This window comes from Pelobates fuscus, chromosome 8 (genome assembly GCF_036172605.1).
Source record: "Pelobates fuscus isolate aPelFus1 chromosome 8, aPelFus1.pri, whole genome shotgun sequence".
NCBI lineage: Eukaryota > Metazoa > Chordata > Amphibia > Anura > Pelobatidae > Pelobates > Pelobates fuscus.
Window position 1 is genome coordinate 90,301,741 of NC_086324.1, and position 17,514 is coordinate 90,319,254.

Sequence of the window (17,514 nt, forward strand, 5' to 3'; positions counted from 1 at the left end):
CATCCATATACTAATTCTAAACTAATGCTATTTAATAATATATATACAACTTATTTCAAGTTACAAGTTCCATTATTCACCCTATACAATTCATTCAAGTTACATGTCTAAGTCTTAAGCATATAACCAGATATCGTTCGTGTCTTCCTGAACGTTAACCCCTTCACGACGGGTGACGGACGAGGTCCGTCATCCAGGGGATACCCTTAACGACGGGTGATGGACCTCGTCCGTCACGCGGCAAAATTAACCCCAGATCGCCGCGATCGTGGGGTTAATGGTGCTCCGGTCTGCCTCTGCATTAGAGGCAGACCGGGAGCACCGGATCGGGCTGTCCCAGTACATGTGCCCGCTCTGACAGCATGTCTGAGCGGGCACATGTGCTCTGCATACTCACCTCCGCCTCCCTGCACTTCCGGGTTCAGTGTGAAGTGCAGGGAGACGGATCAGTGCTGATCCTGCCCCCTGGTGTTCAAAAAATAAAGTTTATTTAAAATCCCACCCCCCTTTACCCCCCCTTTACCATTTTAATAAAAAATTAACCCCTTCCCTGCCAATTGATCACTGACTACAGTGATCAATTGGCAGGGATTACATTTTAATATGATCTGATTTTTTTTTTAACCCCTGAGGGTTAATTCTTTTTTTTTTTTTTAACCCTCAGGGGTTAAATTTATTTTATTAATTAATTTAAATATTTTAAAATTATAAATTTAGCTAGCTGGGGAGGGTGGAAGTTAGTGGGGAATTGAGGGATTTAGTGTTAGGCTAACTAGGGGTTAACGTTAAAAAAAGTTTTAAAATAAGCTTTAAAAAGTTAAAAAATTAAGTTAAAAAAAAGTTTTAATAACGTTTAAGTAAAAAATTAAAAAAAAAAAACCCTTTACCCAGTCCAAATAAAAATTAACCCCTTCCCTGCCAGTCTATCACTACCTACAGTGATCAAAATACAGATCACAGTATTATACTGTGATCTAATTTTTTTTTAACCCCTGACGATTAACTTTTATTTATTTTTTAACCCTCAGGGGTTAAATTAATTTAATTAACTAATTTAAATATTGTATAATTAAATATTTTGCTAGCTGGGGTGGGTGGGAGTTATGGGAAAATGGGGAATTTACTGTTAGTGCTGCTTACTGCTAGTTAGGGGTTAACGGTAAAAGAAAAAGCTTAGAAAAATGTTAAATCTGTAAAAAAAAGTTTTACGAAAGTTTAGGAAACTTTAAAAAAATGAATAAGCAAAACAAAAGTTGAAAAAATAGTTTTAAAAAGTAAAAAAGTTTGAAAAAGTTAAATTAATTTAATAACGCTCATTACCACTACACCTGGTACAAGCTAGCGGAAAAATGATCCCACGCTAAGGTTCAAAATATGCCTTTTGAAATACCCTGGGATGTCTTCTTTAAGAAATGGTATGGCTTTATGGGGTATTTGGATTATATAGCCTGGTAAAATACTCTAAAATGGGACATGGGCACAGCGTAAAAATTTAAAGTTTGAAAAATAATGGAATGGCTGTGTCCCAAATGTGCCCCTCCGATGTCCACATATACCTGGCAAAGGTACATACGGGGGTATTTTTGTACTCAGCCGACATAACTGAGCAACATATAAAGTATTATAGAGTGGTGGTACACATAAGGTTTGCAAAATATACTGTGCAAACTCACTTTGTGTGTCAAAAAGGCAGAAAAAACGCTTATTACCACTACACCTGGTACAAGCTAGCGGAAAAATGATCCCACACTAAGGTTCAAAATATGCCTTTTGAAATACCCTGGGATGTCTTCTTTAAGAAATGGTATGGCTTTATGGGGTATTTGGATTATATAGCCTGGTAAAATACTCTAAAATGGGACAAGGGCACAGCGTAAAAATTTAAAGTTTGAAAAAAATGGAATGGCTGTGTCCCAAATGTGCCCCTCCGATGTCCACATATACCTGGCAAAGGTACATACGGGGGTATTTTTATACTCAGCTGACATAGCTGAGCAACATATGAAGTATTATACAGTCGTAGCACACATAAGGTTTGCAAAATATACTGTGCAAACTCACTTTGTGTGTCAAAAAGGCAGAAAAAACGCTCATTACCACTACACCTGGTACAAGCTAGCGGAAAAATTATCCCACGCTAAGGTTCAAAATATGCCTTTTGAAATACCCTGGGGTGTCTACTTTAAGAAATGGTAGGCCTTTGTGGGGTAGTTTGAATTCAAAACTTACGAAGATGCTTGGAAATTGCACATAGGCCCAGCGTCAAAATTCAAAGTTCTGTAAAAACTGATATGGCTTGGTCTCCAATATGCCACTGTAGCTTCACAAAATAGTGCCAAAGACATTCATTGGGGATGTCTTTTTACTCAGAAGACTTAGCTGAGCATAATTTGGAGGTTTTGAACTTAGTGGCACATATGAAATATACAAAATGCCCAGAAAAAATGCAATCCGTATGTCAAAAAATGCACAAAATTATTTTTTACCACATACTTTGGCATATATTGGTGAAAAAATGGGGGCATGCTACGGCACAATATGCACCTTATGATATACCCTGGAGTGTCTACTTTTACAAATGGTAGGCCTTTGTGGTTTTTTTTTTTGAACATTCAAACTGTTATAATACCCCAAATGGAAGCATAGGCTCATTAAATCCGTCTCTCAAAATTCTACTGTGAATACTGAAAAGGACAGGTCTCCTGTATGGCACTGTAGCTTCACGAAATAGTGCCATAGACATACAATGGGGGTGTCCTTTTACTCAGAAGACTTAGCTGAGCATAATTTGGGGGGTTTGAACTTAGTGGCACATATGAAATATACAAAATGCCCAGCAAAAATGCAATCCGTATGTAAAAAATGCACAAAATTATTTTTTACCACATACTTTGGCATGTAATGGTAAAAAAATGGGGGCATGTTAAGGCACAATATGCACCTTATGAGATACCGTGGAGTGTCTACTTTTACAAATGGTAGGCCTTTGTGGGGGTTTTTGAACAGTCAAACTGTTATAATACCCCAAATGGAAGCATAGGCTCATTAAATCCGTCTCTCAAAATTCTACTGTGAATACTGAAAAGGACAGGTCTCCTATATGGCACTGTAGCTTCACGAAATAGTGCCAAAGACATACAATGGGGGTACCGTTGTACTCAGCAGAAGTAACTGAACACATAATAAAACTTTGTACAGGAATAGCACACACCAACTTTACAAAATACACATGAGAAGTTCTTTGTTATACGTTTGTGTGCGAAAACCCCCAAAAAACACAATTTTACTCCAATATTTAGCAGAGGTTGGCGGTAAAATGGCTACGTAGAAAGTGTCAAAACAACCTTAGGTAAATAGCCTGTGATGTCTACTTTATATAAATATATACTTTTGTGTGGCAATTTTGTTTTATTTTATGGCTATTAGGCTTACAAGACAAACATACCAAATTCTAAAATCGCTCCACATTAAAATTTTATTTTACTCCTTGTGCTTTGTGACCTGTAACTACCAAAAAAAACTTAAAATCCCAGACACATTATATATTCTGTAAATCAGAACAAATAAATGAATTTATTTTTAATTACTTTCCTTAACCTGCACTAATTATGCACACATTATGATTGCAAAAACTGTAAAAAAAAAACAATATTTTTCTTTTTTTTGCATTTTTCTGTATTTTTTTTATAATAAGTAAGCATTTATATATATATATGTTATATCAAATTAAAGCCCTTTCTGTCCTTTAAAAAACAGTATATAATATGTGTCGGTGCAATAAATGAGAGAGATGCAAATTGCAGTTGAACGCAAACAGCAAGAAAATGCAAAAATTGCTTGTGTCATTAAGCGTAAGTCAAGCTTCTGAAGCTCTGTCCTTAAGGGGTTAAAGCTGTATTCTGATCGACTCGATTAAGATATGGGAGGGATCCTATAGGGTGGGAAATATTCGCCTCCTGTCATTACTAAAATTAAGATTATTAGTACACTAAAGCTAATATAATCTTCAATTTTACCACATGACAGGAGGCTTCATATTTGCATTTTGAAAGCTTCGAATTGACTAATGTGAAGGAAGCATGAGATGTTTGCCGAAAGTAAAACGTCCTAAATGTAGTCCCCATGCCATTCGTCTACCACGTCTAATGCGTGTGGTACATAAGAATCCTCCTCGTCATTCTGTGCTCTTACTCCGTTTAACGGGTATCTTGCCTTTGGCTTTTGAGGAAGGGGGGAGCCCTTCCTTTGCCTCTTCGCCTTGGAGATTTCGGTCCCGAGGCCTCCTTCGGTTCTGGGGGGCTTGTGTCGCCTTGGCTTTGGGGTAGTGCCCTCAATAGGGCCTTTTCTACTGAGGCCGCTACCGCGGCATTAATCAAAGCCTGAAAATCTTGGCTGGTCTGAGTGTCTTCCATGACTCGTAATATTTTCTCTCGTCCTGTTGGGCGATAAGAAGAGTCAGCCGGGAGATGTGAAGGGTAAGTACATATGGTGCCAGACTCCTGGTACAACTGGGGGTCGTCTGTTAGTAAATCGTGTGTAGACAGTGTATATAGGTTTGGTGTCTACATAGAGGGTACCTATTATTGAGCAGTCTGGTATTGGTGCGGTCCGGGTTCGCCATAGTTGTACACCAGAGCTGTGTGCACGGTCTAATGGTAATCAGTGATAAGGTTGAGGCGTAGGCCTCCGTGCATGTGATCGGGGTTCACCCCGGGTGGTGTGCCGTGGTAACCCAGAGGACACCCACATCAATGGTAATGGTCAGTAAGTGACCTTGCATGCATATCTGGGGGGTCACCCCAGGTGGTGTGCCATGAAAAAATACCCAGAGGACACCCACATTAAATTTGTACGGTCAGGTGCAGTAATACAGTATAACCCAGTGTAGGGTGTATTAATATAGTATGTCCCTGAGTAGGGTACAGTAATCTAGCATGACCCTGTGTAGGGTATAGTAATATAGTATGACCCTGTTTAGGTTATAGTCATATAGTATGACCCTGTGTAGGGAATAAAATAATGACATAATATGATCCTGTGTAGGATATAGGAAAATTATTCAGTCTCCTTTAATGCCTGCATGCTTGTTATACATATATTCTTTACATTATTTGTGTCAGACACTGTTGCAGGTATGAGGAAAATTCATTAAAAAAAATAAAAAATTAAAAGTAATGTATTTTCCTCTCCCAGGTTCACATGGGAGGGTATTCACATGAGGAGCCCGGCGATCGGGTGATTCCCGATCTGCCGAGCGAGCAGGGAAGGCGGCCGTCGGGTATCTCGCGAGCCGCGAGATCCAAGATGGCCGGCGTCCGCGTGTGGAGGTGCGCAACGGATCGCGGTCGCGCGGCAAAAATAAGCCCGTTAGTAAAACGCTGACCCAGCCTCCCTCCACCCGTCCCCATACAGTCCCCTGAATATGTGAAGGGCAGGTCCGCGAGCCGAGCGCGATACAGGCAGTCGTAGCGCCCGCGGATCGGCAGGCAGTAATAGTGGAAATTAAAAGGGAAGACTGAGGGATAATGTGTAAGGGACAGGCATAAGGGGGCCAAGGTAGCAGATGTAGCAATATATATAAAGTAATATAAAGAAATATGACAATTAAAGGACAGTGTAAAACAGGAGTATACCAGAGAGGTAAAATACTGTGATCCATTGTATGGCTGGAGCAGCAAAGAAAGAGGAAGTGATGTCATAGACAGGGCCTTTTATGGAGTTTTGAGTAAAAAAAGATATGCAAATATGAAGCCTCCTGTGATGTGGTAAAATTACAGCTAAACACAAACACTGCAGGAATGTAAAAAGAGCCCTGGTCCTTAATGGTAAGAAAATTGAAAAACGGTCTCGTCACTAAGGGGTTAATGATTCCCTTTAAGTATTATTTAATAGGCGGATCATTGTAAATGCCACGCATGCGCTTGTGGTTCACAATGCTTCTCTGAGAAGCTATTTTTTGGACCATACTGAAAGGAAATTATAGCACCTGAGGGGGCAGAGCAAACTGCTTTAAGGAAATTGCAAATGCTGATAGTACATCATACCTCCCAACATAGGGCTTCTGTAAGTTGGAACAGCTGGGTGTAATTTTGAAGGGGCATCGCCAGTGATTTTAATCATGTCACTAGCGATGCCCAGAGTGGGTGGGAATTCCCAGGAAAGGGCGATCTCCTCTTAAAAGGGGTGGGCCAGCCTGAAATAGGGGCAGGTCTGAGCCTGCTGAAGCGCTCCATGCATGGTCCTAGTGCTTGCTTTACATCATGAACGCGTTTAATGATGCGCTCGCGCTGTGCTGCCAGGGAACTAAAGTGGGACACTGAGACAGCACCCTGTCCTGGCATGGTACCTGGCTTAAAATATAAAATCAAACAAATTAGAGAGATTACAGTATTTATTATGAATTTAATGTCAAATTAATTTGAGTCACGTGTATGTAAGATATAGGATGCATAGTTTTTTACATAAAGACTGTGAGAGAGCTCCTGTACTCCGACTACCTCCGGCCCCTTTGCTTCCTATCCTATCAGGGACCAGTTAAGCCCCAGTCTTTAAAGCTTGACTGGGGTTTCTCCTGAGCTCTCTCATCCAATTCAGGTATCCCTACCTCTGCTTGTAATGTGATTAGCTCTGTGTTTATAAATCACATTAGAAAATGCTACAGGGACCATACAGCCAACCAACAGGTCTGAAGACTGTGTAACCAGGATTGCAACAAAAACAAAGAAAATGAGAACTCTGAGAACGGACAAAAGCTTAGAGGAACTCCGTAGCTTGCCTTTCGGTAAATCCCAGCTCAGGTCTCAAAATAGTTTGGGCAAGCTACTGAGTTTCCCTAAGCTTTTGTTCAAGGCAATGTTAAAAGGGTAATCCAGATGCAGTCCCTGTGCTCATTGTCCCTAGAGAGGTATCCGCTACACCTCACTGACGAAGACCAAAGAAGGCCAGAGCAATAGTCTTGGGTTGCTGTATCTCTTGTTCGGAAAAAACTTGCCGGCATTTCAGTTCAGGACTGCCATTATGGGTGGGATCAGTTTGATATGCCATGAAATATATTCTCTCTGTAATGGCACAATTAAGCAGAAACTATTTTGAAACCTGAGCTGGGGTTTACCGAAGGGCAAGCTACTGAGTTTCTCTAAGCTTTTATGCGTTCTCAGAGTTCTCATATTCTTTGTTACTGCTACCGGGATCCCTGAACAAATAGTTCAAAAAGAACTATATATTGTGGACAAGGACCAGCCTTCGTGGACTAGTTCTTAAGCTTGTGGTGAGAAACAAATAAAATACATATAGAACATTGGAGAATGAGCAATTATAATTAATACATGAACTATATAATACAAGTAAGATTTTAAAACACAGTAAAAAGCAATAATATATACATTTAACTTATTTTTTGGTTTCCCTCGTTTGCATACTTGCATTATGCAAATGTGCACACTTACATTCAGTCAGCAAAGTTTTGCCGAGCAGCATCCTAATCCACAGAAGGGTTAATGCTGAGCAGCAATTATGCAAATGAAACCTGGTAACTGACTTTGGGGTCAAAGGCCGGTTACATCCTATCAGATCTAGATGGGTATTTAGGCCCAGTTCTCATTCTGCTCAGTGCCCTGTCGTGGTTTCCCTTGTGGTTGTCCGAGAGCGCGTTCCTGTTTATAGTTTTCTACCTGTTTTTTTTACTTTGGCTTTGTTTATTGACTTCTCTATATTCTGGTATCCTGATTCCTGGCTTTCCTCATCGCTGCGTCCCTTTCTGTGTTCCCTGACCTCGGCTAGTATTTTTGACTATTCTATGTACGTTAAATCCGGCCATTTTAAGGACCGGTAATACGTTACTTATTTGTCATCCGTGCTATACAGTTCTATGTGCTGGATCAAACAGTAATCCTGACACATTTTCTCACGGCCAGGTCCATAGTTGTGGGTAAGAGGTTTAGGGATCGACCGATTATCGGTTTTACCGATATGCTGTATTTTCGGCAATATTGGTATCGGCCAACATAGATACCGATATTGCCGATAATACTTCCTAGGAACGCCAGGCTCATTACAAGCCCGATGGTTCTGGGGGGGGCCTGCAGGAAGCTGTTTCTTACCTTTCTTGCAGATCCTCCAGCTCCCCAGTGCAAATCTCGTGAGTCCCGTGGCTGCAGAGTGTTGCCACGGGTTACCGTGGCAACGCTCCGCACGGCACTAAGGGCCGTGAGATTTACACTGGGGAGCTGGAGGAGCTGCAAGAAAGGTAAGAAACAGCTTAACAGTACTTAACAAGCCACCGGACCACCAGGGAATACTATACCCCCCCTCCCTGGTAAGAAGCAGGGAGGGGGGACTAAACAAACAATTTTTTTTTAAAATATATAAAAAAAAAAAAAAAAAAAAGTGCCCCCCCCCCCCCATTTTACACAAATTACATCACTACACAAACACACACACCGCATTACATACACACACTACACAGACACACACACACTGCATTACATACACAGTACACAAACACAAACACACACACTACACAAACACACACACTACACTGCATTACATACACACACACTACACAAACACATACACACACTATACAAACTCACACTCAGCATTAAAACATGCACACTACAAAAACACACACTCTGCATTACATACACACACACACACACACTACACAAACACACACACTGCATTACATACACACGCACTACACAAACACACACACACTGCATTACATATACACACACTGCATTACATACACACACACTACACAAACACACACTCTGCATTACATAGTTACATAGTTACATAGTTAGATAGCTGAAAAGAGACTTGCGTCCATCAAGTTCAGCCTTCCTCACACCTGTTTTTTGCTGTTGATCCAAAAGAAAAGAAAAAAAAAAAAAAAAAAAAAAAAAAAAAGAAAAAAACCCAGTTTGAAGCACAATTTTGCAACAAGCTAGGACAAAAAATTCCTTCTTGACCCCAGAATGGCAGTCAGATTCACACTCCTCATTACATACACACACTCTGCATTACATACACACACTCTGCATTACATACACACACTCTGCATTACATACACACACTCTGCATTACATACACACACTCTGCATTACATACAAACTACACACACACACACACTGCATTACATACACACACACTACACATAAACACACAATGCATTACATACACACACACTACACATAAACACACAATGCATTACATACACACACACACTGCATTACATACACACACACTACACAAACACACACTCTGCATTACATACACACACTCTGCATTACATACACACACTCTGCATTACATACACACACACACACTGCATTACACACACACACACACTACACAAACACACTACACAAACATACACACTGCATTACATACACACACACTACACAAAAAAAACAATGCATTACATACACACACTACACAAACACACACTGCGTTATATACACACACACTGCGTTATATACACACACACACACACTGCGTTATATACACACACACACACTGCATTATATATACACACACATGAATTGTGCAATTTATACATCATATATACAGATCTGCACTATCACTATTTTTTTATTTTATATATGCAACATATGAATCTGAACGTGTGACTACTATCCATTGAAGAGTATAAGTATACCCATTCCTTCATTTCCTAAATCTTTGTTGCATGTGGGAAGGGGTTGATCACCTAAATGTCGCTCCACTTCTTGTAATATTTTTTGAACTATTTATATTGTGTGGTGAAGGGAACACATTGAAGTGTTGTAGCTGGAATATATACTAATTCTGTACATAGTACATCATCAATTTGTAATTAAGTACGGGCTATATTTATTTTTGGCCCTTATATATAAATTGTACAATTTAGCGCTCCGAGAGTACTTAACTTTATGCATTATTTATATACCGTATTTTTCGGACCATAAGGCGCATTTAAAATCCTTTCATTTGACAAAAAATCGACAGTGTGCCTTATAATGCGGTGTGCCTAATGTATGGTTGTGCTTTATGTCCTAGAACCGATTTTATGTGGTACACGGCGCTCAAAAATCTGTCAACATGTTTTAGCACGGCCTTGGTAAGCTACGAAGCTGCACTGCTTGCAGGGCCGGACTGGCCCACCAGGATACCGGGAAATTTCCCGGTGGGCCGCATTAAGCTGGGGCCGGGCTGACAGCCCTAATGATTATTATAATAAATCCTCCCCTCGGACTGTGCCAGCCTGTCAGTCCGAGGGGAGGGAGGAGCTGAGGGCTGGTGTGGCTGCCGGCAGCTGCAGGGAGACCTGTCAGTCTCCCTACACAGTCTCCAATCATTTCGTTTTGTTTCATTTAATGCGTGTGCCTTATAACCCGGTGCGCCTTATGTATGAAAATAAATCCGTTAGCAGTCGATCAGTGATATTGCGCCTTATAACCCTGTGCGCCTTATGGTCCGAAAAATACGGTAATGTTTTTTTTTTTTGTTTTTTATGCTCAATTACTGCCCTGGTGCATCCTTTAAAATTATGTTTGTACGTATTCATTCACCATAATGTATTCATCAGTAGGCTTGCTCAAACCCACTGTGTCCAATTCCTTTTTAAATAAAAATGCTATTTGTTAAACGTGCTTGTTAACCTTGACCTCTACGGCCAAAGCCAATGATTGGGGGGGGGGGGAAAGCTTTGTGTGGTTTTCTACTTGACATTTTCTGGGATTTTAGAGAGACGAGTGAGAGGAGTCAAGTTAATGAAAATATATTTTCTATTTTATTGGTCCACTTGCATGCAAACAAATATTGTAATAATCATGGCAAAATTGCTCTTATTTTACATGCTGGTTTTGTTGGGGTATACTTTTGAGCTGGTATTTTTTTTATAATTACCTACACGAAAAGGACAAAAAAGGTTTTACAGTTGCATAGAAACTAACCTCTCAATACGAAACCTGCAAAGACAAATATGTCGTTAAGAAATCTAACGACATATTTGTCTTTAGTAATTCTGTTGGTGTAATGTATTTTTTATTAGCTCGATTGCCACCTCTACATTATGTTCTCTTGATCCCTATACACTAGCTCTTCCCTAGGCGCACTGATGGTGACAGTTTAATTTTTCCTCAACTCCATAGATGAGGTGAGCAGTTAAAGAGAAATTCTGAATACACTTTCCTTTGCAATCTTTCTTTTGAGATACCAATGTTTTACATGGCACAAACCATATTTAACTATTTACTCATTTATGCAAAAGTGTGAAGCTTCCCTGTAAATATTTATTGGTGGGTGTTTTGTTTTAATGTGGTTTTTTTTTTTTTTTCAATATTGATTTACTTGGCTACTTAGAAGGATATTGTCACTTGCCAGAATTTATAATATCTTTTTTACAGATCCCCTATATTTAAATTAAAAAATAAATAAATACACACACACATATATATATATATATATATATATATATATATATATATATATATATATATATACACATTTGTTAAAGGTAGAAATCCACGCACCTTTATTCTGTACCTAGACAACTCCATCTTGGCTCCCTGTCGATAACCATTATAAGATCCCTCCTTTGCACCTGCCAGGAGCATCGGGAAAGCATACAGAGAACAGGAGACCTAAAAAAGGTTTCTATTTCTCCTCCACATATGCAATTAGTGCCATTGTTGTACCTGGACTAGACTTGATTTCAATGTAATTCGCAGTTTTTTTTAACAATTGAAAAGAAAACAAAAGAAAAATGGTTTCTTCAAGTTATAAGTTATTTTCAATGGCTGTGTCATTTTTAGAGAATAGTTTTTTTTTTTCCATTTAACCCCTGATTTCAATGGTGTAGGGAATAAAAATAATAAATTATACTGTTGCTTATCAATGATAACTATTGAATAGAACTTTTTTTTGTTGTTTAATTTTCTTTGCAGCATCGTAAGAAGTACTAAGAAAACTTGAAATGCATCACCTTCCATCAACTACAATACGCCTGCTGTCCAGCTCCCAGGTGATCACCTCAGTGGTTAGCGTCGTGAAGGAACTGGTGGAGAATGCTTTGGATGCTAATGCAACTAACGTTGAGATTAAACTGGTACGTTGCCATCACTAGATCTGCACAACATCCTTTTTAGACTGCATTCCCTGTTGGAGGTTTGGGATGAATGGCTTATTTTTGACTGGGTTTTCTGTAGCAGCTGGTTATGAGTGAAGTTCAATATTTGATCCAAACGAGTCACTTGAATGGCCAGTTTGATTTGGTTGCAAGCAAAGTATTTCATATAATACAGACTGATACTACTTTTTCAGTATAACATACTTCCAAGGTAAAAGCTTACTCCGAGCCTCGTAACCATTACAGCCTTTTGTAGTGGTTATGATGCGAGGGGTAGCCTGGTTTAGTTCCTTACCTGAGCTGGTTACCCGTTTGGCTATAATGCTCCTTGGTGGTCTGGTGATGTAATTACAGCTTCTGCAGAGTTGCAGAAACAAAAAGCTGCAGCCGTTGCCATTCATAATCGGAGTGGTTTAAAAAGAGTGTTTCACTTATCATAATTTAAAGCCAAAAATGCTTATAAAATTGGACACAGGCTATTAGAATTATTAGGAAATTGTTTACAATACCCTTTGTGCCCCAAGCTTTAACCATATAGAGTGCCATTTAACTAAGAAAAGCAAAGGGGTTACATTTTGTATGTGCAGAGTTTTAAAGCAAAATGCTACAGATACAGACTCCAGACACCATGACTACTTCAAATCACTGAAGTGGTCATGGTGTTTTGAATAACCCTTTAAGGTTAGGAGTTGGAGTTGGGGTAACTAAACAGCAGGGCTTGACAAATTCGATTGGAATCTAGGAGGCAGCTAAAAAATTTAGGTACCAGGTTTTTAAACTGCAAAAATACAATTCTTAAAGGGACACTATAGGCACCAGAACAACTAAAGCTAGTTGTTCTGAAGTCTATAGCCTGTCCCTACACGCATTTCAATGTTAACCCTGCCTTTTCAGACAAAAGGCAGTTTTTACATTGCAGCCTAGTAAAACTACTAGTGCCAGTCACTCGGACAGTCTCTAGAGGTGCATTCTAGGTCAGTGCTGCACCTCCATTCAGCATCTCCAGGCTCTGTATGGAAATGCTTAATGCTCACCATATGGGTGCTTAGATTCAAGCGTGTTTTTCTGCGCATGCGCTTTGTCTCCAAATGCTTTCCTATGGAAAAGAATTGGATTGACTGAAATTGTCAAGTGATGATGATCTCAGCCATGGCGAAACCGACAAGGCATTGGAAAAAAGGTCAGTAAAAGCACCATTCCCATCTGAAACCTAAACAGACACGCGCGCGCACATTGACAGACGCGCGCGCACATTGACAGACGCGCGCGCACATTGACAGACGCGCGCGCACATTGACAGACGCGCGCACATTGACAGGCGCGCGCGCGCACATTGACAGGCGCGCGCGCACATTGACAGGCGCGCGCGCGCACATTGACAGACGCGCACATTGACAGACGCGCACATTGACAGGCGCGCGCACATTGACAGGCGCGCGCACATTGACAGGCGCGCGCGCACATTGACAGGCGCGCGCGCACATTGACAGACTCGCGCGCGCGCACATTGACAGACTCGCGCGCGCGCACATTGACAGACTCGCGCGCGCGCACATTGACAGACGCGCGCGCGCACATTGACAGACGCGCGCGCGCACATTGACAGACGCGCGCGCGCACATTGACAGACGCGCGCGCGCACATTGACAGACGCGCGCGCGCACATTGACAGACGCGCGCATTCATATGGCCAGGCGCGCGCATTCATATGGCCAGGCGCGCGCATTCATATGGCCAGGCGCGCGCATTCATATGGCCAGGCGCTCGCATTCATATGGCCAGGCGCTCGCATTCATATGGCCAGGCGCTCGCATTCATACGGCCAGGCGCTCGCATTCATACGGCCAGGCGCTCGCATTCATACGGCCAGGCGCTCGCATTCATACGGCCAGGCGCTCGCATCCATACGGCCAGGCGCTCGCATCCATACGGCCAGGCACACTTACTGACACAGGCAGACGTGCACACATTGACTGACGCTACAGGGACGTCATATTCCGGCTCCCGGCATCACCAGACTGCGTGTGAGGGAGAAGAAGCTCACAGCTCCCTCACCGCCTCCATATTCAGTCAGCTTCCTGCCTGACTCAACTAATGTTGCGTCATGAGTCGCCTGCCTGTCCGGCTGCCCGTCTTTGCTCACTATGACCCGCCTGCCTGTCTGGCCGCTCGCCTCTGCTCGCTATGAGCCGCCGCCCTCCTCTGCTCACTATGAGCCGCCTGTCACCTCTGGGGCTTAAGGGGCTCACTCATCCCAGGTTTGAGATCCACTTTGAATTCCAGAAAATTCTCATGATAGTTACTATCACTTCTTGCATGTACTGTTGGGCAGGGTTCGACAAATCCCAGGTCGCCATGGCGACTAGGAAATTTGTCCTGGTGCCTGGGATTTGTTGAGCCCTGCCCAACAGTACAGGCAAGAAGGGTTAGTCACTATCATGAGACTTTTCTGGAATTCAAAGTGGATCTCAAATTTAAAGGAACACTGTGGTGTTTGGAATACAAATATGTATTCCTAACATTTTAGTATCCTAGTATCCGTTTAGGTCACCAGGCCAGCACCACTGTGGTAAAAAAAAATGATTTACTTACCTTTCAGTCCTTGCAGCGCCTGTCTTCTTTGTGTAGCTCTGCCTCTTTGGCTGAGATCATCAATGTTGGCCTCAGCCAATCCAATGCTTTCCCATAAAAAAGCATTAGGGAGCTATTGCGCATGCATGGCAAAACGGCTATGTTTTCAACTGCAGGGTAAAAATGTGGGCACATGGTACCCAGATCACTTCACTGAAATGAAGTGGTTTGGGGTGTCTATAAAGGCGAAAGTAGCCAAACTAGAAGCACAGCTGAGTTAGACTTTTTAGTTTGGCCATTTTGGCCTTAAATGTGAAATTAATTTTGAATTTCTGGCATTTCTCACTTTACGTGTATAACCCTACAGAAGCAAGGAAAACTCTAATGCTATAGAAAATAAATAATATTGTGGTCATTCGCCTGGTGCACAATTCTCACCTTTAATGCATGTATTCAATTAGTTGGTAATTTCTGTCATTTGACTTCTATCAATGTGATTAAGTGTTTCTTGGGCTTAATTATTTGCCGTAATATCAGAAAGATGTTTTATCTCAATAGAGCATTTCTTATAGAGCATATTCTTTCAAGATAAAAAAAAGAAAAATTATTATAGTTAAAGGGACACTATAGGCAGTGTCTGGGTACAGTGTCCCTATTGCACTTGTAAATCTTTGCCATTCCAGAAAAACTGCAATGTTTAAATTTCAGCACTAAGTCTGTCTCCAGTGGCTGTCTCCCAGACAGCCACTTGAGGTACTTCCTCCATCCAAACGGTAAGTGACGCTGACTGCTCCAGTGTCAGATTTTTTCCCCGTAGGAAAATTTATTTTGATTTGAGGAGGTCTAATGTGCACATGGCATGTGCCACACATTGCGTTAGCTCCTGCTTGTTGAGGGACGTCGGAAGAGGCAGAGCTTTGACCCAGCACCGAGCGACATAGGCACTGGGATAAGGTAAGTAAATACAGGGTTTTTAACCTTTTTATTCACCCGGGCGGGGGACGCGAGGGAGGGGGTGGCAGAGGGAGCTTTAGTGCCAGGAATACAGCTTTGTATTCCTGGCACTTATAGTATCCTTTTAAACATTCCTTTGATAATAAAATCAATTCCCTTGCGTGCCTAGGATTCTGCATGTGGTTTCAGCAGTGTTTTAGTTGTCGTCAGAATTTTAAAGCCACAAATGCTTGTGAAAGTGTACAAATGATATAAAAATTTGGAAATTGTTTAGATTACCCCTTGTTCCCAAGGCCTTGCCAATCTGAAATGCCAATTACCCAAGGAAAGCGAAGTTGGGAAAGACTTGACAAATGCCAGAGGCAGTCAGGAATGATTTATAGGAAAAGTGTTTGTTTAGATAAGAGTTGCCTAATGTTACATTATCACTTGGCTGCCAGCAAGGCCTGAAAAGCCAGTGAGTGTTATTGATTCCTTTTTTTATTATTTTTCAAGTGTATGCTATTAATTAATTTTCCATGCTACACTTACCGAAAATCTGTCCAAAACTAATTACTATGCTTTGTTCTTTTAGGAGAATTTTGGATTTGACAAGATTGAGGTTCGAGATAATGGGGATGGGATCAAAGCGTCCGATACACCTGTGATGGGCATCAAGCATTATACTTCGAAAATCAATACTCATGAGGATCTGGAGAATTTAGAAACATATGGTTTTCGTGGTGAAGCTTTGGGCTCAATCTGCTCTGTAGCTGAGGTGATATTATTTACTAGTTCACATTTCAAATCTTATGGTACTAGACAGGTATAAATGTTAGGGACTACTGCAAGCCTGGAGGATCCACGGCACACTCGCCATGGTTGAATTTTCACTCACCAATGGCTAGTGGGCGAATGGAAATTATTGATAAAGAGTGAGGTGAGTGAGTAGAGATTGTAGCCGTGTTAGTCCAGTGATGCAGATGTAAGAACAGATGAACTTTGTATCTTGTAATACCTTTTTTTATTGTACTAACAGAATTTCAGAACTACAAGCTTTTGGGAGAATCTGCCTTTCTCAAGTCTAAAGCATTTTTGAACACAAACGACACACAGAATTCAAAGTTAAATTGTGATACGGGGTTAAAGCGACATGAGTGCAGATAATACACAGGTCTGATAGAAAATAGACACCATTCTCACAGAGTGTCGTAAATATTCTGTGTAAGGATCACAGAGTAAGGAGAGAGAGGAAAAAAAACAAACCGTGCAGGAGATGGTACTAAAAAAAGGATGAATTAAAAAAAAAAAAAAAAAAAACTTTTTTTTACACAGATTAAGAATGCATGCACTCACACCCACTAAGGCATACGTACAACATATACACACATACACACATGCACACATATACTGTTCTTTATCTATACTGCCTCCCTTGGTAAACTCATCAGCTTCCATTATAATTTATATGTGGATGACACGCAAAACTACCTGTCCTCTCCTGATCTTTCTCCATCCATCTTTACTCGTGTCTCTGACTGCCTCTCTGCTATTTCCAACTGGATAGCTGCTCACTTCCTTAAAGGATCACTATAGTGTCAGGAAAACAAGCTCATTTTCCTGACACTATATAACCCTTAAATAGAAAAAGCAGGTGTAGGCGCTCTCTAAAATAGTTCAAATATACGGCAGCAGTGAACCAGCAGGACTATAACCCTTAAACCCCCACCCACCCTCAGGGTCCACCCACCTTGGCACTGAAGGGGTTAAAACCCCTTCAGTTACTTACCCTAATCAACCCTGGGCTCCCTCGGCGCTGGTGACCTCTCCTCCCCAGCCGACGTCAGCTTCTGAGTGAAGCGGAATGCGCGTGCTCGGCTCTTTCTCAATGCTTTCCT

The 17,514-nt window shown here is 41.3% G+C and overlaps 1 protein-coding gene across 4 annotated transcripts in view; it reads left to right on the plus strand.

Annotated features, from left to right (window-relative positions):
* Positions 1-17,514, plus strand: part of PMS1 (PMS1 homolog 1, mismatch repair system component) — a 224,807-nt gene that overhangs the window by 63,308 nt on the left and 143,985 nt on the right. For 3 of the 4 annotated variants that reach the window (XM_063430155.1, XM_063430156.1, XM_063430159.1), the window contains exons 2-3: positions 11,931-12,091; positions 16,212-16,394. In XM_063430155.1, the coding sequence (XP_063286225.1) occupies positions 11,960-12,091; positions 16,212-16,394 (315 nt within the window). In that variant the 5' untranslated portion in view covers positions 11,931-11,959. Of the gene's footprint in view, positions 1-11,552; positions 11,637-11,930; positions 12,092-16,211; positions 16,395-17,514 lie in introns of those variants that run through there. The other variant, XM_063430157.1, reaches the window with a different exon arrangement.